This window comes from Macrobrachium rosenbergii, chromosome 48 (assembly GCF_040412425.1).
Source record: "Macrobrachium rosenbergii isolate ZJJX-2024 chromosome 48, ASM4041242v1, whole genome shotgun sequence".
NCBI lineage: Eukaryota > Metazoa > Arthropoda > Malacostraca > Decapoda > Palaemonidae > Macrobrachium > Macrobrachium rosenbergii.
In genome coordinates, this window is record NC_089788.1 from 6,495,705 (window position 1) to 6,518,001 (window position 22,297).

At 34.7% G+C, this 22,297-nt stretch overlaps 1 protein-coding gene across 3 annotated transcripts in view; it reads left to right on the forward strand.

The window, feature by feature from the left end:
• Window positions 1-2,928: 2,928 nt before the first annotated feature.
• Window positions 2,929-22,297, forward strand: part of LOC136831213 (apolipoprotein D-like) — a 51,946-nt gene continuing 32,577 nt past the window's right edge. Inside the window, exon 1 of one of the 3 annotated variants that reach the window (XM_067091226.1) lies at window positions 2,929-2,999. Coding sequence is in view for 2 of the 3 variants with exons in the window: in XM_067091227.1 (XP_066947328.1) it covers window positions 12,983-13,081 (99 nt within the window). In the remaining variant the exon portion in view is untranslated. Of the gene's footprint in view, window positions 3,000-12,884; window positions 13,082-22,297 lie in introns of those variants that run through there. The other 2 variants (XM_067091227.1, XM_067091225.1) reach the window with 2 other exon arrangements.

Genomic DNA, 22,297 nt, shown 5'->3' on the forward strand with positions numbered 1-22,297 from the left:
TCAGTAGTGAAACATGACTGTCATTGGCCTCAGAATGAAATGTTTATTGGCCATTTAGGAGATTTTTTTCCACCAAGGGATCCACAATCCTTTACGAGGCACTCCTCTACTTTGTAGGACAATAAATGTACTCCAAACCATTTCTGGTGAGGCAACAAGTATTCAGGTTGTAGGCCTACTGTTTAGTTAGGACTGGGCCTCTTTCATTTCAAGGGCGTCGCTCCAGAAAATGTTAGCTTTCCAGGTCTCAGATGGCTTTTTAGGGTGAGGTTGCTAGTCCTATGGCCTGCCCCATCCTCACAATGTTGTGATGTATCTTGATATTCTCTAGATGTGATGCAGTGTTCTATATTTAGTGCCGATCTGATATTGGTTGCATGTATGTGTGAATTTGTTGTTTTATTCAAGGATTGTTCATGCACTGCCTCACTGAAATTTATATATATATTTTAAAAAGTGAAAAGTTCGTCATTTTCTTTTTCGTAATTCGTTGTTTGTGTTGCCAAACCTTTCGTAGCAAAAATCGTAATCGTTATTTTTCAAAAAAGAAAAATTGGGTACTATTGACAATATTATTTGTATTTTTAAAATAATTAGATTTGTTTTTATGTATTGGCTGACTATAATAGGAATATAGATTTATAATTGTTCTTGAATAGTAAAGACAATAGTGTTTTTTGATAATCAAAATGAAACGATTTAAAAAATATAAAACTTTTGCTCTAAAATATAGATGGAATCTGGTATCTTTTATCGTTAACGTATTTTAATCTGAAATATTTCAGCTGTCAAGTATCTTATATCAAAAGTGTACAAGTGACGCACTTTCTAAAGTTGCCAGTAAATTGTTAAATAATTCTTTATGTAATTTGGGTCATTTCAGTGACTATGATTGATGGCTGTTAAGTCATTGTTTATTTCCTGATTAATATCGTATATTGAAAAAAGAAAAATTTGACACAATACTCTTAAAATCTTAGGGACTATATATGTATTTATATTTGCAAGATACTAACTTGTACTATACTATGTGTCTCGTCATTTTCGTCAAACTATTAAATGATGAAGTTAATGACACCCGTTTGTGCTTGTAGGATTAATTAAATATTTTTTTTTAGAAATATTAGTTTCCAATAAATCCAGAACGGCTTCATTTTTTGTGTGACGATTTCATTATTGTATTCAAACTCGTTTAGCTTTCTTTCCCATTTTGGATGATGTCTGAATCTGGGTTTATAAGACAACTTCACAAAAGCTCTCAAAAATTTTAATTTCTCAATGCATTGTTACAATTTAAATACTCGGTTTTTCTGAATACTCTTTTTTTTAATAAAATGCCTCCCCCTGATTGTCATTTTGATGAATTAAAAATGATCACTGAATGTTTTTTTTATAACCATTTCAGCTTTCACCAATCGTCCCACTGCCTTTTTTACCAGAACCTATAGTATTGGCTTTCTTTTACCAGACAGCTGTAGCAAAATATCTTGAAACTCAATCATTTTAGAACAAAATATTAACGTTTACTTTTTTAGATTTAGTCTACATTAATAAAGAGAGTATTCCAAATGCCAAAGCTTTAAAAACTTTAACACCAGTTATATATTGCAGTAGTTATCATGTACTGTTTTTAATAATTTATTTTAGCTGTTTTGCAGCAACAGTGGAAGAAAATTTAGGATTAAAGAAAATAAGAACATATTTTTGAAATACATCTTAAATCACATGGTTAAAATTTCTCACATACGTAAAATCGAAGGTTTAATGTTTGTGTAAATAAAGGCGTTTTCAGTTACAAGTCATCTTTCAATAGATGTCCGTAGCGTCGTTATTTTGAATGTCCGTTTTTTTTTCTTTTTAGGCTCTTCTGCATTTCTCAAATAAACAACAAAATCCGTTCGAGATGATTTTTTTACGTTTCCGGTAAAGAATAATTTTTTCTTTTGCTGAGTATTTGTGTAATATTTTTTTTATTCAGTTCATGGTTACTGGCTGTTTATTTATCGATGTTTTGTAGCAATGTAACGTAGATGGCTACCAGTTGCCTTTATGATGAAGGTTTTCCATGTTTTATGCAACCGTACATCAAATTGAACCTATAAATTGGAAATGGGGTACTATACTAATAACCATTGCGGTATGTATGGAAGAGTCTGGTACTATCAGGTCTTATATTACTATCTGTAAAATGTACTATCAATCGAAAAATTATCTGAAATGGATTATGGTAGTCAAGAGACGTCAAGTGTCTGGACTATCCGTGACAGATGTCCACCGTCATACTAATCCGTGTTATTTTGTTGTGGAAGTGACATTTCTCCATTATACTGAATCTAAGTCTCTTTCTAGTAGTTTAAAAGTTCATTAATGATTATATTTGGTAAGTTTTAGTGTTATGTAAATGTAACCTAGGTAGAAATGTGTTATAAGCAAAATATTGTATAGGCTGTTAACTGTTGAAGGCTAACCGACCATATCGTATTCTTCAACCATTTGACTTAATAACAAAACTTAACTGCTCTTTGAAGGGTCTTAATAAAATTAATATTGAAACATAAATTGAGCATAGACTCTGACTTGTAGCCTGAGACTCACAGGAATGTTGTACATACATATAATCCATTTTCAGGTTAGGCGACCTTATGTTCGGCACTTAAATTGAGACTCGGGATTGGATAAGTTTTGATTTCTTGGGACTGAAGACTGGAAATTCCTCTGAATTGATAGCAAGTTTATATATCTAAATCCTCTGCAGTTTGGACACTTTTGGCGCCAGGAACCAAAAAAGTTACCATAAGGGTAGTCAGTACAGTACAGTCCTACACAGATTTAACATGCAATTGTTGATCTAGTTTATTCAGTCAAAGTGCTGCTGAAATTGATTTTCAGCAGAAGAAGAATATTATGTAAAGGAATTGAAAAGGCGTGAGATTTGAAGATTCTACTTGTTGGTTTGAAATAAGAAGATTACCTTAAGATGAAATAATTTTTAAGATGAGGTAGGTTGAGGGTTGGGTACAAAATTTAAAAAAAAATATTTAGTGTTACGAATTTAGTGAGACTTAAAACTTCTCAGATGATATATGGACAAATTTAGTGAGACTTAAGACTTCTCAGATGATATATGGACGAATTTAGTGAGGCCTAAGACTTCTCAGATGATATATGGACGAATTTAGTGAGACTTAAGACGTCTCAGGTGATATATGGACGAATTTAGTGAGACTTAAAGAGTTCTCAGATGATATATGAAGGGTTAGAGTCGACTATGATATTCGTGAAGAGGGAATGGTTTGTTTAATGGCTACTGCAAACCAGGGGCAGTGATGCTTAGTGGAGCCATAATAAGATTAGCAATAGCGTATTAACTTTGAATTACAATACCTAATCCTCTGGATAGATGTGATAAAATTTATGGCATGGTAGTTAATCATAGGCCAGCAGGAACTACATTATATTACATTATGAATTTGTGTTAGCCAAGTTTACAAAAGAAAATGACAGTATCATAAACTTGAACAGTCGAGTGTAGTAAATAAATAAATAAAATAAATAGTCTAGGAGTGACTCGATCTTAGTACTCAGTATACCAGTAACCTTACCAATACCAGGTCATTCGTCTTGGAATTAAATGTTATAGGTGGTGGAATTCACAGTAAAGGATAGTTCACAAGATGTAGTCTCAGTTTAGAGCCTGATGCTAAAATATTTTCTTGGAACAATAGACATGTTCACCTCGATTTAGGTGAAGGCAGTTAAAACTAAATCTAGGTAGATATACCTGTAAAGTATTTTTAAGAGTTATTCATCAGATTGGTGTTGAAGTACTGATATTGCTTTCCACTTTTTAAAGGAAGCAATGGTGTGAGGGGCTTCATTTATACTGAGAAGTCTTTCAATGTATTGTACACTTATGTTACTGAAAGCTTCAGTGAGATTTAAATATAGGCTACACAAAGAGGTTTAAATCATGAACTTTTAAATGAGGAGGTTTTAGTTTGAATTTTTATGCTCCAAGTTACAAGGAAAGTGTAGTGTTGCTACAGTCATTAAAGGTTTAAGTGATCTCCATTTTTAACATTTTACTTTTAAGAATGTTTTGCAGTTTTAGCTAAATAGGCTGTAAGTTTCTGTATTTGTTAAATGGGTGAAATGTGACACCTCGATACAGAAATGGTATCCAGGTTTTTATAATACTAGGTATGTCATAACTTGATTTTATGATACATTTGTCAGCTTGCATATAGTGGGTCATAATGTTGTGGAATTAAACTGTATATGGTGGAAATCATGGTTCAGGTTAGTTGGCAATGCAAACAGAATTTCAAGTGTGGTGCTGGAATATTTTCTTGAACAACGGACAGTTCATCCCCGTTTTAAATAATATATACTGTATAGCCAAAGCTGAGTCAAGTTAGATATATTTTAAGATGGTATCATCAGACAGTTGAGAAAGTAATGAAGTTGTTTTTCACATTTACAAGGCAGTAAGTAGGTTTATATGTCTAGTGATTTCCAGTTCTTGGTGGATTAGACTGATGTTTCTCTGTATTGGCTGATTAAGCTTCAAAATATGAAGCTTTTATATGGATTTTTGCAAGTTAAACTGGATTTATAGATGCAACAATAGAAGACCCTGGTGTATTTTTATTTCTAGGTTATGTTCATAAAGCATTTTGTACCATAGAGGTAAGCTTATCAGACATTTTTGGTTGCAGTATGCTATGACATACTTGTTCCTCTTCAGCATCTTGTTACATTGTAGGGAAAATATTATCAAGACGAGAAAGTTATTACAGATTTGATAATTTGGGATGAGAGTATACTGTACACTGTTTGAGATAAAGGACTTAGAAAGTCATAATAAGTTAATGAGAATAATTTCTTCCAACAATGATGATATGGAGTTAAAAGCTGAACTTTGGAAGAAAATAATTCTTTAAGAAGGGGTCCCATTAGAGAATTGTTAGCCTGTAGTGCAGTAGTCCATTAAAGGTGCTGAAATAAGCATTTGATTTATACTTGGAATGTTGTTTTTTTAGGTTATTAGCGGGCTTGATCATGTTACTTGTTAGTTTTATCAAAGAAACAAAATTTCTAAATTGATACACAGCAATACAATGATAGAAATTGTATAGATCTACCAATAATGGCCAACCATATTGATTTGTGTAATGGCCAAGAGTGCCTTTATAAACTCAGCATGGCATTCAGAAGTCACATGAATTATGAATATTGTTTATATCACTTTCAAGAATAATGATTTTAAGTAGGACTGGATTGAGTGTCATGTTATATGGTTTGAATTATAACAGGAAGGGCCTCTGGCATATACAGTAACACCTCAACTTAGTGGTCCTTAAGTTATCAGACTTTGTACTTCTCTATTACCAGAGTTTTCAGATTCCCCCCCCCCCGGGACTCTTTTTAGTGGTGATCTGATTGAAATGCTTTTGTGTCCAGTGTTAGCCTTGTGGACCCATATCTAAAAAGGACCCAGTGTCTCAGGCCAGAGTATTGGCGCCATTTTCTTAGTACCAGCAGGCACAAAATGTGCCCAAAATTACTTTTTTTTTTTTTCCTCTCTCTCTTCTTGAAGTCGTGTGAGGAGGACGACAGTGCAAACTGACTGAGAGCTCTCAACTTTAGGCGTTACCCAGTCCCTAAGCCTTTTGGAGGAGTTAGTCCTTTTCTCATGTGATGAGGCAGAAGTCTGGTGTCAGTTGAGCACTGTTATGTCATTTTACCATAGGGACGTCACCCACAAGTCCTGGAACACCTCCTTGGTATCTGTGGTGGCTGTTAAACATATAGTTTAGTTATGTGGTCCAAGCTCTCCTGGACAGAAAAGCATCTTACCTAAGGTACTCAGGTGCTGGAAGCTGAATGGATGAGATTTTGAGTATTCTCTCCCTTTATTTTCTTCCTTTTCAGGGCAGCCGTCAGTCTAGGTATGCACTAAAACAGGTCACAATGCAGGTATGCTTCACAAGCCAGTATCCTTTCTTAGAACTTCAAATTAGGTGTGACTCCCCCCACCCTCCCTTTTAACAAGAGGGTGTTTAAGCTGTCATCTGAACCCATTTTATAAGTTACATAAATGATCTAGATGTTAGCTGCCTTCCAGCCTATGCTCCCCTTTCTCTAGGAAAACACAGGATTCCCAGAAATTTTCTAGTAGCAAGTGTCCGGAAACATCTTGTTCTTGCGCAAGATCCTATCAACCTTGCATAGTATGCCAGACTGTATAGAAGGCTATTGGTGCCTTTTTCATTCTCATTACTAGAAAAATAACACTTACGGGTAGACGTTCATCTTGCCAGTGAGTTGTTGTAAGACTATTCTCCCACTATGAGTAATAATGGTTGATCAGATCGTCAACATTCATTCATTCAACCTTTTCACCAATACATGGGGTCACTTTCTTGCTCGTCATTTCGCAGTCGTTTAGATACTACGTAGAAGTTTTAGATTTTAATTAAACTGGTTTGACGGAATTTCCGCACTACATACTTAATTCTGGATTGTGGAATCATTGTGTTTCTTCTCTATTTATGTGTTCTTCAAAGCATTTTTGCCTCGAGGGAAAGGTTCTTTGTCCCTCAGGAAGGGAATCCCGTAAACATTCTCAAGCTTTGCCTTTCAGAGAAAGAATTACCCGTCACACGATTATGAGTTGAATTAGACCTAAGCACGACATTTTAGACCCAAATGCTACGCTTTCTGTATCATAGGTTGGCCGTAGTGACTTTGTTTTGCTTTCAGTGATGATTCTGTTTGTGTGTGTGTTTTAATGAAAGCATGAAATGCAATTAAAGACTCTATTGTACAGTTACAAGAACTTTCTTGCAAATAATGTTCTCCGAACCATTTCGGTCGTTCTTCTGGAAGAATAATCTGTTGAATCTTGGGCTTAATAAGGAAATACCTTAGTAAATATTAATATCACCATCATCATCGTCATCATCATCATCATCATCATTATCATTATCATTATCATTCATGAGATGTTGGCATATAAGTCGAGATGTTGGATATATATATATATATACTGTATATATATACATACATACATACATACATATACATACATACATACACACACACACACACACACACACACACACACACACATACTACACATAACATTTATTCCACATGAACCCACATCTCGATTCTGTGCATTATCATGAAAGATGATGAATGGAGTTGGTGGTGGTGTTAATATTTACTAAGATATCCCCTTATTAAGCCAAAGATTCAACAGATCGTTCTTCCAGAAGAAGACCCACAATGATTCGGAGAATATCATTTGCACTAAAAGTTCTTGTAACTGTGCAATACCGTTTCTGACTGCATTGCATGCTTTCTCACACATGTATGTATGTATGTATGTATGTATGTATGTATGTATGTATGTATGTATGCATGTATGTATGTATATGTATATGGAAAAATAGCCACACAACTTAATTTGTAAATTAAGGAATCTGGAATCTAAACCATCCCGTCTTACTGAATCTAATACGAGTAATATATATATATATATATATATATATATATACGAGTATATATATATATATATATATATATATATATATATATATATATATATATATATATGTGTGTGTGTGTGTGTGTGTGTGTGTGTGTGTTTTACTTTTTCTTTTAATATAACAATTGTACGTTGTCACACGTCTGGCTTCAATTAGCCATCTAGGTAGCGTGTTTAGAAACAGATAATCCAACCTTTGTTATATATATTTGTTGTCTTTTACTGAATCAAGAGACGTAAGAGTGACTCAACACAGCACGATTTAAAAGTATATTAGCAAAGTGTGATTGATTGACCAAGGATCGGTGATGTGAGATTCTAATACCTTATTTGAGAGAAGACTCGCGTACACTTACTACCTCACGTTTGGTGCACAGTAGGCATTACTTAAGGTTCTTTGTAGCGTGCCTTCGGCCCTAGCTGCAGCCCCTTAAATTCCTTTTACTCGACTTCCTCACATATTCTTTTTCTTCCATCTTACTTTCCACCATCTCCTAACAGTTGATTCATAGTGCAACTGTGAGGTCTTCCTCCTGCTACACTTTTCAAACCTTTTAACTCTCAGTCTCCTTTTCAGCGCTGAATGGCCTCATTGGTCCCAGTGCTTGGCCTTAGGCCTAAGTTTCATATTCCATTCCATTCCATACCGTAGAGACTTTCTTATGAGAAGTATTCCTTTTACTCTTTAAAATAAGGTTGCTTGCAGATTGGTGATCTTGGTGATCATCTTGTGTAATGTTCTTACCACAAGGCATAGGGCCCCCACCCCCTTGTCCACTGTACGGAAGTCTCTTTCTGCAACTTTTTTTAAGTGCTTCTTTGATAACTTATTTCAGTAAGATAAACTCTAGTTCCTCGTTGGACGAGTCGGTAGAGTTCTCGGCTAGCACTCTGCTAGGCCCGAGTTCGAGTCTCCGGCAGGCCAATGAAGAATTTGAGGAATTTATTTCTGGTGATAGAAATTTATTTCTCGGTATAATGTGGTTCGGATTCCACAATAAGCTGTAGGTCCCGTCGCTAGGTAACCAGTTGGTTCTTAGCCACGTAAAATAAGTCTAATAATTCGGGCCAGCCCTAGGAGAGCTGTTAATCAGCTCAGTGGTCTGGTTAAAATAAGGTATACTTAAGATAAACTCTTATTCTTTACCTAAATATATAAATGGATTTCTTTTGATAATTAAGTTAATTTATTAATATAATAAAGGAGTTTAAAGACTACTCTGTATCACTGTGAAATTTTTTATTGAATTTTTATTATTTTCTATAGATATTGCATTGCAAAGTAGCAATGTTTTTTCGTTCGTTTACCACCTTTTATTTTATATATATTTCCTTGCAATTCAGAGCGTCTTTTTGCACAGACGGCATTAAATAACTGTTACAATAAAGCATTTTAATGGCACATAACCGTAAGGCTTCGCTGTCGTTGGCGTAAGTCTTAGAACTCAGGAATTTCCCGCAAATAATTTGCGTAGCGGAAAGTGCCAGAGACTTCTGTGTTTACAACAATTATTAGATTGTAACAACGCCCGCTCGCGTCGAGAAAGTATTAAATCTCCGGTGTTCGGTCAGCAAACAGTTCGCGTGGATATCCGCAAGCAGATTAAACACGACCAGTTTGTACAGAGAAGAAATTTTCCTCTCTCTCTCTCTCTCTCTCTCTCTCTCTCTCTCTCTCTCTCTCTCTCTCTCCACCTCCACCATATCTCGATCAGATATCTTCCCAAAGTGAAACTTTTTGATTTATTTTTGATTAAAAGAGATTGATTTCACATAAAAGATATATAGATATATATAAAAATATATGTATAAAATATATATATATATATATATATATAGTTTATGTATCATTGGTTTCATTTGGCTTTTGTCAGTAAAAGTCAGACATAGTTTTGCTTCTTGAAAAAAATTTCTCCATAATTAGTCTTAGACTAATGACAAGAAAGTTATGAATGCTTCGTGACGCACGAAGAACAACTCTGACTTAGGTAAAAGTGAGAGACAATGTATACCGGTAATTCGTTATTTATACACATTATCACCCCGCTCTGATTATCCAAGACGTGTGCTTACCCAGCTGTTTGAATAATTTGAATAATTTTTCTGCACTTTGCGTTTTCGCATAAGTGGCGTCATAATTGTTCGCACTAACTCTCGTTTTAAGCGGTTGCGTCGTCTGGTGTTCTAGACCTATGATAGGATCGTCTATCATCTTGCTAGCATTGTCTCTTCTTGCGTGTTCTGTGGGGACTTTAGAATCAGCTTTGGGACTTTTACTTTTTTATGGCTTTTAGAGAGAACTTTCGTCGTTGATTTTGATGTTAAGTAGTGACTTCGTCTAGTCGAAATTGTTTTTTGTCATACACAGAACTAAGCAATCTTTAATTTTGGTTTCCTTTTGCCAATGGGATGGCTCTCTAATACCTGTCATTATGGCCACATTACTCTTACAGCTTACACCTCAGCAGTCATATAAACTAGTTAATGCTAATTTCCTAAACGACTTTAAATTATACAGCCTTTTCTCAGGTCGCCAGAATGGACCTTTGGCGTATGAGACTATCCATTCTCAGGAATATGACGAATCGTGTGTCATGGTTTCTGTTGTCTCAGGTGTCTTGGCTCTCTGAAGTATAAGTCTGTTAATTAAACCCCCTGCATATGGCTTCACTCTCCTGTCTGTGGACTTTCAAGTTATCAGATTTGCTTGATGGTATTACATCTGGCTTGTTTTCTGCACCCCTTTTGACATGCTTCTGAGATCTGCTCTGTCCCTAGTCCTTTCTCCTCGTTTTTATGAGTATCATCCTTTACTTGTTTCATTTTAATGTTTCCAAGACCATGTCCTTTCTATCTCTTTATTATCTTACACCCCTCCGGTCTTTGAAATAACGTACGAGAATTTGGCAGTTGAACCCTTAGTTCTGTTGGTAATTTGGGCCTGGCAACTGTATGTCTGTACTGGGAAGTGGTGTATGATTCTTGGGTGTCACATGCGTTTTTCTTAGCAACGCTTTAATATGACGGGACGGACTTATCTTTTGTTTTTGTTCGTACGGAAAGATGTTCTCACTCTATGCGTCTTTACAGAATTGAATGAAGGCTTTCCATACAAATGTGTAACTCCATTCCTTCACCGAACTTAGACTCACTTAAACTCCAACTACAAATTTGCTGATTGTTCTAAAGATATTATTTTGGTCAGTGCTCTTGTGAGCTTCTGGATTGAGTGCTTGCCGCGTCTTGTATCTAGTCCTTGTTGTACACGCCAATGTGATGAAGAGTTGTTTTTGGAACTATTATTTTAGGTAGTTTAATAATTTTTTTTTCTGTTGAGCCTCAAACATTGGATAAGTCAACACCACCGACTGACCTTTTCACATGATCTTAATTTGATTGACCTTGACCTAAATTTTTGTTGCAGGTCACAGACCTATTTTTTGTCAAATTCTTTAATGTTCATTTTATTGTTCGTCATTAAAGTACCATTATTAAGTTACACAACCCATGTTCATAAGTTAAACTATAATTAAAAAATGACATTTTTTCAATACCCTCCCCCCAAAAAAAAAACTGTTCCCATGAGATGGGACCAAGTTTCGAAGACTTGGTATTCAGGTAAAGTGTATTTAGATATATGTTGCTTTCTATTTCATATTTTTAATGGCTAAAATGACTGTTAAATGTTGGTAGAGTTTCGTATAGACTATTTGTTTCAATTATGAAATGACCTTGCAAAGGGATGGTGCCATCAATACACCTCACGCGGTGCACTGTAGGCATCACAGAAGGTATCTGCAGCGTCCCTTCGACCCCTAGCTGCACCCACTCCTTAACCTTTTACTTTACCTCCATTCTACCTCCTTCAGTCTTGCTGCCCAGCTTCTCGACCTACTACTTCATAGTATGACTGTGGGGTCTTTTCCAAGTTTCATATTTAGATCCTTGCACTTCATCTTCTTTATTTTTTTGATCCCTCCAACTCCCTCTTTTCACTGTCGAATGTGCTGAATGGCCTAAGGTGTCCCAGTGAGCCTAAATTTCATAAATGCTTATTAAGGGCCATGAGAAACATTAATGACTTTTCCAAGCTTGACCTAGACATGATATTCAAGGTCATGATTTGCTGTAATAGTGGCATTGCATTGTAATGATCCCATTCTTGGTTTTATTATTATTAAATATTGTAATTATTAGCATTATTAACAGCAAATGGGAATTTCTACAGGAAGTGTCTTAGCTTCTTATAACCCAATCCAGCCTTTGTAAAAGTCTTATATGACCCGAAGAAAGTAAGTTCCTTTCTCTTATACTACTTCAATTGCCTCTTTTTATCGAATTAGTACTTTTTCCCTCCGTGAAACGGCTCCATAGGCGACAGGTGGCGCCTAAGGCGATGTGCTAAGGTTCCCTGGACTTTTAAAATGCCCCCTCCCCCTTCCCCCTTTTTAAGTGGTATGGGAAATCGTGTGAAGCGTTTAATTGTCTGTAATGGTCATCATTATGCTGTCAAGTTCTGCTGTTCGGTATGGCGTAGATTAATGTCTGCGCAAAAGGTCCCGTCTCTCTCTTTCTCTTCAAGGTGCGTTTTCTATGTACAATGTTGAACGTTTGAAAGCGCGAAAAGCTGAACGCAAGAACACTTACAGTAACTCTCAAGTCATGGAAATTTAACCTGTAAAATAGTAAGACCCTCTTCACCATAGCCTCTAAACCGTAGAAACTGGTGCTTTTGGGCTTTCTTGTCGGATGCTTAGTACAAACAAGTAAGTAGCCCAGTCTTTGCACAAGCGAGTTTTAAATGTTGATCTACATTCTTTCGCCGAGTGAAAGTCCGCGGGAAAAGAAATCGAGTGAAATTTAGCCCGAACCTTTCGTGAATTTTTTTTTTTATATTTATTTTGCCCGATTAATGTTTCTCTATAGTGTGTAACGTTGCCCCAATTTTGCCTTGTTACGATCTTTACATGGTGTTTCTTTCATGAATGTATCCAAATGTAGCAAGTTTTAAGATTATCAACTTTGTCTTGCAAGTACTCGAGTCGCCGCTCTCAATTCTGCCACATTATTGCCAGATTTTCACCGTCGGTGAATTGAGGTTTTCATGCATGATGGGATTTCCATGCAACATTGCTTAATTCCTTATGTTTCTGTAGGAATTATAGTAGGTTTAAGTATTGTTCTTAACGTTTTAAGACGCAAAACAAGCGAACCTTTCATGATACAAGAATGAAAAGATGACCTCAAATGGAAAACGGAATGTGGCAACATTATCTTCCCTCGGGGGCGGGGCTACCGGACTCGAGCTGCAGTTGATATGGCAGTTACCTGCGTGAACTCAGTCAGTTGGTCATCAAACGCGACGAGAGGCGAAGCTTCGTCTTATTTTGTGTGATTACTTATAAGCCGATAACTTCGACGGGAAGTATGAGGTTATTGCTGGTATTTTTGGCAGCCGTTTTAGGGGTGTCCCATGCTGGCGTCTGTCCTAAATATCCGATTATAAGGGACTTCGATTTCCACAGGGTGAGTGTTGTTGTGCTTGCCGCTTTTTTGTATTTTGTTATTGATAATGACCTTCACAGGGTGAGTGTTGTTGATAAAGACCTAATAATAATTCTTTGCGTGCATTTGTTTTGCGTCGACGGTGACCTGAAATTCTCGCCTTTGACCTCATGTCTTGAGTTCAGAATTTTACCTACACGAATGTATGCAGTGTAGTTTTGTGTAATGATACCCTTGGCGAAAATGTATTCGATTTGTGTATGTTTAAAAGTTTGAGAATGTAATATTTTTTTATATGTAAAACGTTTTACTATTTGTATTTTATTTGTATTTTACTGTTTGTATTTTATTTGTATTTTATTTGCCTGGCTGTCAAGAGAGCCAGAGAGAAACTTCGGATCTGAGAACAGTTTTTGAGAAAAGTTTATTAGTGCTTTCTGTCAAGGTATCTTGATGTAATATATTTGAGAACAGTTTATATTTATATATATATATATCTTATAATATATATATATATATATATATATATATATATATACATACTGTGTATATATGTACGTATATTGTTTAAAAGTCACTGTTAGACAGAAGCCGTAGGAAATGTTTAAAAGGTCAGTACAGTGTTAATTACCTGACCGTTTTATACACAAGTTTGGCTGCTAAAAGTGAGCAAAAAAAAAAAAAAATCTTGTATAAAACGAAGTACAGTAAAAATGTATTATATGGCCCATACAAACTGAAACAATGTCTTGCCAAATTACCGAACTACTAAAAGCATTAACGAGTCATAAAAAAAAAAAAAGAAATCGCCTAGCGGTTGCATCGCACACAGTCCTAGAATGAAACCAAGCTATTAGTCTTCATTACTTTATCAATAAATAGACTGTCAGATATAATTAAATATACCAGGGCTCAAATTTAAAAGTTCCTTGAAACACTTCTTGATTTAAACAGATTCAAAGCTGTTTGGATAAAAATAACCAGTGCAGGACAGGTGCATTCTAACAGTATTTATGTCGAGTTAATCGAGTGGACAATTGTTTTCCATTTTCCAGTTTGACCAGTATATGTATTTTTTCTGTGTGCGTTTGTATTTATGTATGTGTGTATGTAAGTAGGTGAGGTGAGTGAGACTTGACATTGGTCTTGGGTTGTGGCGGTGTGTTCCCAAAGAGGCTTTCTAGGTTACGTAAGAGCTGGCCATAGGGTTTTTGACGCAGCTGGAAGGTACGACATTGTTGAAGGTTGGCTGTGCGTATTTTGCATTTGTTATGAGTATAGGATGGTTGGTATATATATATATATATATATATATATATATATATATATATATATATATATATATATATAGATAGATAGATAGATAGATAGATAGATAAGTAGATAGATGTGTGTGTAGTACATGAATAATATTTAAGCACTGATCATGGCGGGAGCCCTCCTAATTTCCTTTTGATAATGAAGACGTGCGATAATGCGGTGTCTAATGATGGTGATGATGATGCTTATTATTATTTACGTTCTTGTTACTGTTTCATCTAACACATCCGGGGAAACCGACTGGCTTTTTTAGTCAACTAAAAAAACCTTCTCCACGGTTGACAGAGACAAGTAGGCCTAGGTAAATTCAAGTGAACCTATAAAATTTGATTGGTTCTAATTTTCCAAGATTACAAAGCTTTCATGACCTGGACATGAAAGTTGTATGAGACTAATTTTACGTAACGAATTGTTATCCATCGAGAAATTGTACAATGCAAAGATAGATAGAGGTTTTCCTTACCGTTGTGTATACAATTATGATATCACGTTTTGTGCCTAGAGTTCTGATTTGATTGGGTCTAATTTATACAAACAAATAAACGTTGGTTGTTAATGCCAGGGAAAATTTAATGGAGTATGGTGTATTTGTATCATTTGGTTTGGGTTAATGACGGGATTTGATTGTTACTGTGTAGCTAAGAACTTAGTCAGTTATATGATAGTACAGTAATAAGGTCTAGTCTGGGAAGTTTGTTACACAGAGCATGCTTGATGTTTGTGACTGTCAACATGGTTCTCGTATGGGGATGTTTTTTTTTTGTTTTTGTTAGAATGTTTGTTCTAAGTAAGAAGACCTGTAACAATGATTTTAATATTTAAAACCCGATTTGTTTGGTTCATTAAATTTTGTTGATAATGAACAAAATCCGATTTCTTTTTGGGGTTGGGAGGAACCAGTATATCAGCATCCCAAAGTGATTTCATGGGTTAACGAGTGGACACATTTCTCAGTGCGCTTGTCATATGTGTAAGTGTGATTTCCATGAATTTGATTTTATGACCAGATCACCAGTCTGTTTAAAAGTATATATATTTTTTAACGAATCAGGTTTCTCTTACGTTTGTTATGTTGACGCCGTTGTATATAATTAATCAGTTAAGTTGCTCATGACTTGAGACTAAGTTACTTGATGGCATGTTATTAGTCACCTCACTTGGATATACAGATTTATATAAATTGTTCAAGTTTTGGTCTGTTTTCCTAAAGTATAAGGAAGATTTTATTTATTTCTTTAATTAAAGGGAAGTTAGGATACATTCCGAGATAAAACTGATTTGTTAATAGCTGTGTGGGTTAATAGCTGTTACCACCACCCATTTTATTAAGAATATTTAACTGGTTATGTATAAAGATGGTCGAGGTAATATTTTTTTTACTAAGCGTATCACATTTAAATCTACGCACATAACCGAGTATGTGGATGATTCCATCCATTTTGTTAAAATCTTATGAACTGGAACGTAATGCCCATAGGATTAGTACTAGTTCATAGCTTTGATTTAATGAGCTGTAGCCTGCGTGTTAGAAGACCAGCTTACGTTAAAATTGATCGCGTTACATAACTGTTGTTTTACAACAAAATAACGAAAGTAATAATTCGTCCCGAGAATGATACAGTATAACTGTGCTATCTCCATTTTCTTGTTATTAGTTAAGTTACGAAGTCTTCCCGCGCAAACATCCCTGATAGAAAGACGAACTTAGGCGCCTAGACTGAGTGAAAATGGGTAAATGCCCGGTTGAAATTTTCTGTTTTTGTTTAAACTGTTGACCTTATTTATTTAGCTATGTTTGCAAGGCGGTTATTTGTTGTTTAGTATTCTGCAGCTTTTAAGTGTTATGTGTACACGCATGAAATTCGTTTGCTTACATAGATATCAGGAGAAAGTTCAGACAGAATTTGCAAATCATTTTCTTGCCCATGCACCTGTGTTTGTATTAAACTTTGCTACACAGGAGAGAGAGAGAGAGAGAGAGAGAGAGAGAGAGAGAGAGAGAGAGAGAGAGAGAGAGAGAGAGAGAGGAAACTAAAACACAAGAGAAAAGTTAAACAGTGAGAATGAGGGATAGTGATTTGTTTGCGTTGTAAACATTTGTCGAATTCCTCTTGGTTTTAACAGCAGAACATTAAAATAATATTGGACATTGTACCAAGAGGAGAAACCGGCAGACAAATTAAACTTAAATTTGCCTCCAGGTTGAAATTTTTTCCAATCTTTTCCAACAATTTCTCTCTCTCTCTCTCTCTCTCTCTCTCTCTCTCTCTCTCTCTCTCTCTCTCTCTCTCTCTCTCTCTCTCTCTCTCTCTCTCTCTGTGTTTGTCAAGGTTTTCTTAATTCAGATAAAATGACTTATTGGGGATTGCAAAGACTGGCTTCAAGTAATTAAAATAGTTCGATTTTTGTCTTAAATCATGTCGCGAAATTTTGCTATAATAGAGGAGTTTCCCTCGAGAGTTCGATCAGCTTATAACCAGGCCTAGTGAATCCTCAATTCTCGACTTGTTTATTATATCCGTGAATGGGGGTGACTTCAAAAGGCGCTGCCTTTCAAGTTCTCAACTAGATTACTAGACTAATGGCCTCCGGCATTTGTTCGTGGTCCCCAATTTTAAGTAGTGATTAGACCCAACGTTGATTAATAACTGCGTTGCTCGGACGGTTAAGTCTAACGAGCTTGTTGCTGCTGTTAACAGTACAGTAATTATTATTGTTGTTGTTATTCCCTACGTTTGAATGTCTGCTCACTTTGTTCACTTTGTTTGGTTTTATGTACAGCTCCCCACAGGGATGATTCCTTCTCTGGCGGGCCCTTGTACATTTTCACTTATATTTTATAATTGTCAGTTAGTGTTTTGTCGTCAGTATCGTAGCTCCTGCAGAATAGGAGAGTCTTTAGTTCTTTTTTAAATTTCTTCACTAAAGGCGGCATTTTGTTATATAGTCTTTGTGCACAATGTACAGATGCTCTCTCGCCTGACTTAAAATTTGTTCTAGGTTCAAATATCTTATATGCTTCACTTGCATGTCTGATTACAATATTCATTGCAGGTCTCTGGAAGCTTAAGCAGTTTCTCAGAGTTCACTGACGCGCAGAGTAAGCATCAGCAGAGTGAAATCCCCCCGTCTGTGTAGAGACAATGAGAAAACAGATGTAAACAGATAGACATGTCAAGTAACAAAATTGTTTACACAAAGCAGTATGAAGATGATAATGGCCATTCCAATGTTTGCTCAGCACTAAACAGTTGTTTTCCTGAACATTAATGTACGGATTTGCACATTTCCTTGAGTAATGGGCGTAGGTCTATTGAGTCTAGGGTTGGTATTACATTCAAGGGAGACGGAGCATTTCCTTTCCGGTCAGAACCACCGAGCACTTTTTTTTTTTTCCTTTATGAAGCCACAAGTATCCGTTAATGTCGAAGTTACTTTACCTTGGGAGTAATTTACTCACCCAAGGGAAATTATATTTATGTGTATTTGCCGTCGGCTAGAATTCAAACCTATGCCTTACGGGGGTTGTGTTACAAAAGTAGACAGTTGACTTAACGAAGTAAAAGTCAGTTCGATAGGAGTGGGTGTTTGTGACTTCATAAATACTTAGTATTAAAAAAAATCGATAATGAGTTAGCGACAGAACAGTCGTAATATTTATGGAGGTTATACATTATACATATGTATATATATATAATATATATATTATAGGTGTGTGTATATATATAGGCGTATAAGTATACAATATATATATACATATGTATATTAACATGTATGTATGTGAATGAGTGAGTGCCAGGCAGAGAGAGAGAGAGAGAGACAGAGACAGACATCTGCCAGAGATTTTTTGTATGTATTCATAAATGTCTTCCTGTATTAATACTCTCAGTCGAACTCGGACCATATGTTGTTCTTCCGCGGCTTGAACCTTCCTTCGGGTCTGTCCGTTATCTCTGTAGTATCTGCTGTCGCTTTTGTTGTTGTTTAGTTGGTTTCTGTTCGTGTTGCTTGCGTTCGATCGACAAGGAAAGGAGCAAGCAAGCAAGAAGCGCTTCGTTCAATGCAATTAATTATCATTTTCGAAGTCTAAGTATATAGTATATATATATTAACTTTATCAATTACACAACTGTTCTGTGCATTAGTAGAATTACTAAAAGGACCTCATTCAAACTGGATGGTATCAAATGGAGTATTTATTCAGAAAAAGTTACAAGCTTTCTTGGACAAACAGTCCACATTATCAAGTATCCGTACAATCCGGGTTTGTACGGATACTTGATAATGTGGACTGTTTGTCCAAGAAAACTTGTAACTTTTTCTGAATAAATACTCCATTTGATACCATCCAGTTTGAATGAGGTCCTTTAGTCATAGTATATATATATATATATATATATATATATATATATATATGTATATATATACATATATATATATATATATATATATATATATATATATATATATACTATATATATATATATATATAGGCTATATGTAATTGTTAAATTTGGAGATAGTTATCCAAACATTATTATGAGTAAACCAAAGGTAATAACATTCTCAAGTAGTGGTTTGTCGATAGGCCTACTGATATCGAAGATTCTTTAGCAAATCTTTAAAGATGTTTATAATGGCATCAAACTATTTTAGATAACCGTTGTGTTCATGTAATGACAAAAATGCTTGCTTTAAGCCCTAATACTTCTGTGTATGTATGTATGTATGTATGTATGACGGTGAGAGAAACTGGGTGTCATTCACGTGTATATATTGTGTATGAGAGAGAGAGAGAGAGAGAGAGAGAGAGAGAGAGAGAGAGAGAGAGAGAGAGAGAGAGAAAATCAAGTGTAGACGAGAGCAGAGTAGCCAATCACTTATTTATCAGAGCATTGAAGACACTATAGCGAGAGAGAGAGAGAGAAAATGTTCATTTTGTCATTTGTCCTCCTTCTGATCGGTGTTTTTAAACTCTCTCTCTCTCTCTCTCTCTCTCTCTCTCTCTCTCTCTCTCTCTCTCTCTCTCTCTCTCTCTCTCTATATATATATATATATATATATATATTTTTTTTTTTCGTTTTTATGCATTTAGGTTTATATATATATGCCTTCTTTTAGGACTTGGATTTGGCGGTATAGGCCATTATCGGCTGCCCTGCCTGACATCGCTTAGCGAATATGTTACCATATATATATATATATATATAGTATATATATATATATATATATATCATTATATATGTAATTATATATATATATATATATATATATATATAGAGAGAGAGAGAGAGAGAGAGAGAGAGAGAGAGAGAGAGAGAGAGAGAGAGAGAGAATCATCTGCATTTTAAATGAAAATCTGTAGTCATTTCTATGTCGGAATTTCGTAGGTAAAACTCTGGAAAAATTTTGTCGCCATTCATGTGAGATATGTAGAAATAAAAATGTCTTACTCCAAATATAGAAGCTATCAAAAAAATCTTCAAATAGAAAATCAGGTTAAGAGAATCAAAAGAAAATGAGCCATGACTTTATGAACTTTTTTTTTTTTTTTTTTTGCTACATTGCCTTCAGTGCTCTGATGAATAAATGATAGAAAATCATCGGTTTGATTTGCTTCTTCTCAGCCTAACCTAGCTACGGGGAAGGGAGGGAGGAGGAGGGGGAGGGGGTGGCAAGCCCCACCCCTAGCCAGTGCTGATCTCAAGCCCGGATAAATATGGAGGGCTTGAGTCAGGAAGGGCATCCGTCCGTAGAACATCTGCTAAGGCAGATTACGTAATGAACCGTGTAAGACTCTTAAAAAAAAAAAAAAAAAACAGCGACCCCGACTAGGGATCGGGTTGAGTATAAGAATAAGAAGGAAATCAAAATAACGAATAGATGTGCCTTTGTAGTTACGACTATTGAATAATTTCGAGAATTCATGATTGAAGGTAAGATTCATTTACTAAAACAAATGAGATGCACGCAGCTGGTAAACTTAACGCACAAAGGATTAACTTGTTAGTTTTGTTCTGCATTTTAATGGCGTATGAAAGAATATGTATATGTTTAAATATATACATATATTTCTATATATATATATATGAATATATATATATACATATATATATATATATATATATATATATACATATATATATATATATATACATATATATATATATATATATATACATATATATATATATATATATATATATATATATATATATATATATATATATATATATATATATATATATATATATATATATATATATATATATATATATATATATCAGACTTTACATGCCTGTGATTGCATTGTATGTCCTTCATCTGTAGTTTAGTGTTAAGATAAAATGGAGCCTAAGTTCAAATATTACCCCCAAAATCTTGAACTTGAAAACGCGTAAACTCAGTTCCGATTCTGAAGCAGGAAGGTTAATGAGTTATTAACGAGACCACACACACACCACACACACACACACACACACACACACACACACACACACACACACACACACACACACCTGAGTTACTGAAATGGGTCATGACCACAAAATACACTTCATGATTGAGCGTCCGTAAGCTTTTATTTATTATTCTAATTCTAATTACGTGAGGCTATATTTTTGTGGAAGGTTTGGATAAAAGACAGTTCAGACCGAAATTTTGAGAGATGGAAGTATTATGAATTGAAGTATGGAATTGATAGCTAAAGCAGGTGAAAAGACGAAAGAAAAAAGTCTGCTGGGATTCGGTATTTCAAACGGTCCGACATTATGGTAGAGGTATATAGACTATATATTATATATTTACATAATATATTATATATATAATATATATATATATATATATATATATATATATATATATATATAAATATATATATATATAAATATATATAAATATATATATAAATAATATATATATATATATATATATATATATATATATATATATATATATATATATATATATATATATATATATATATATCACGTGTGTATGTGTGTGTAGAGAGAGAGAGAGAGAGATACGCGCTATCATTCTTAAAAAAGAAAATCCCATGGCGTGCATGAAGCACAAGGTGGACTCAAAATCCGTATTAAAATTCCTCAGCTATGATTTTTTTTTCCTCAGTGCATTTGATACTCTTGCGGACAGAATACCGTAGCCTTACTGTATTTAAGTTGCCGCCTCTTAATCATGTTTTTTTTTTTTAATCCATTACCGCTTTGGAATGGCTTTGAAGCAAAAAAAAATTTTACTTTGTGAAAAGTGAGTCAGTTATTATGTAAGAAAGTAAGTTTTTTTTTAGATTAGTTCTGTCATCAGCATGTTCTTATTGTGACCGTGTAGGCATAAGGCCGGCTAATATTAGAAATAACGGTCTGTTCAATTATTTCAGGTATTTTGTACATTCAAGAAATAATATAGATTGTTAAGGACGTGATAGTGAGTAATGTATTTAGCTGATCAGAACATTGTGAAAATCAATATGATAATTGTAATGAAAAATAATTCTCAAAAATGTCTGAAAATTATGAAATGTTTAAGAAAATATATAAAAATCATTGTTAGAATAACAAGGATTTTTATTATATCTATGAACATCAGATTTACAGAAAAACAAGAGAATTCAAAAGATAAAATATTAAACCTAATGGAAGTAGAAATAGAAGGGCCCCATTTTAGGTATAAATACGAATTTCTACGTAACTTTTTTTTTTTTTTTTTTTTAGAAAAAGTAACGGCCCACTTTGAATCAATTCACCGTTAACGTGAACAGATATATAAAGCGTCACGTAACAGTCCTGTGTAACGACTATTGCACAATGTACCGAGTAAAGTGTTATGTTAATTTTGATATTATTTGCAACTACCGCCATCTGTCGGCGTGACGTCATTTTACGATTTGTAAATAAT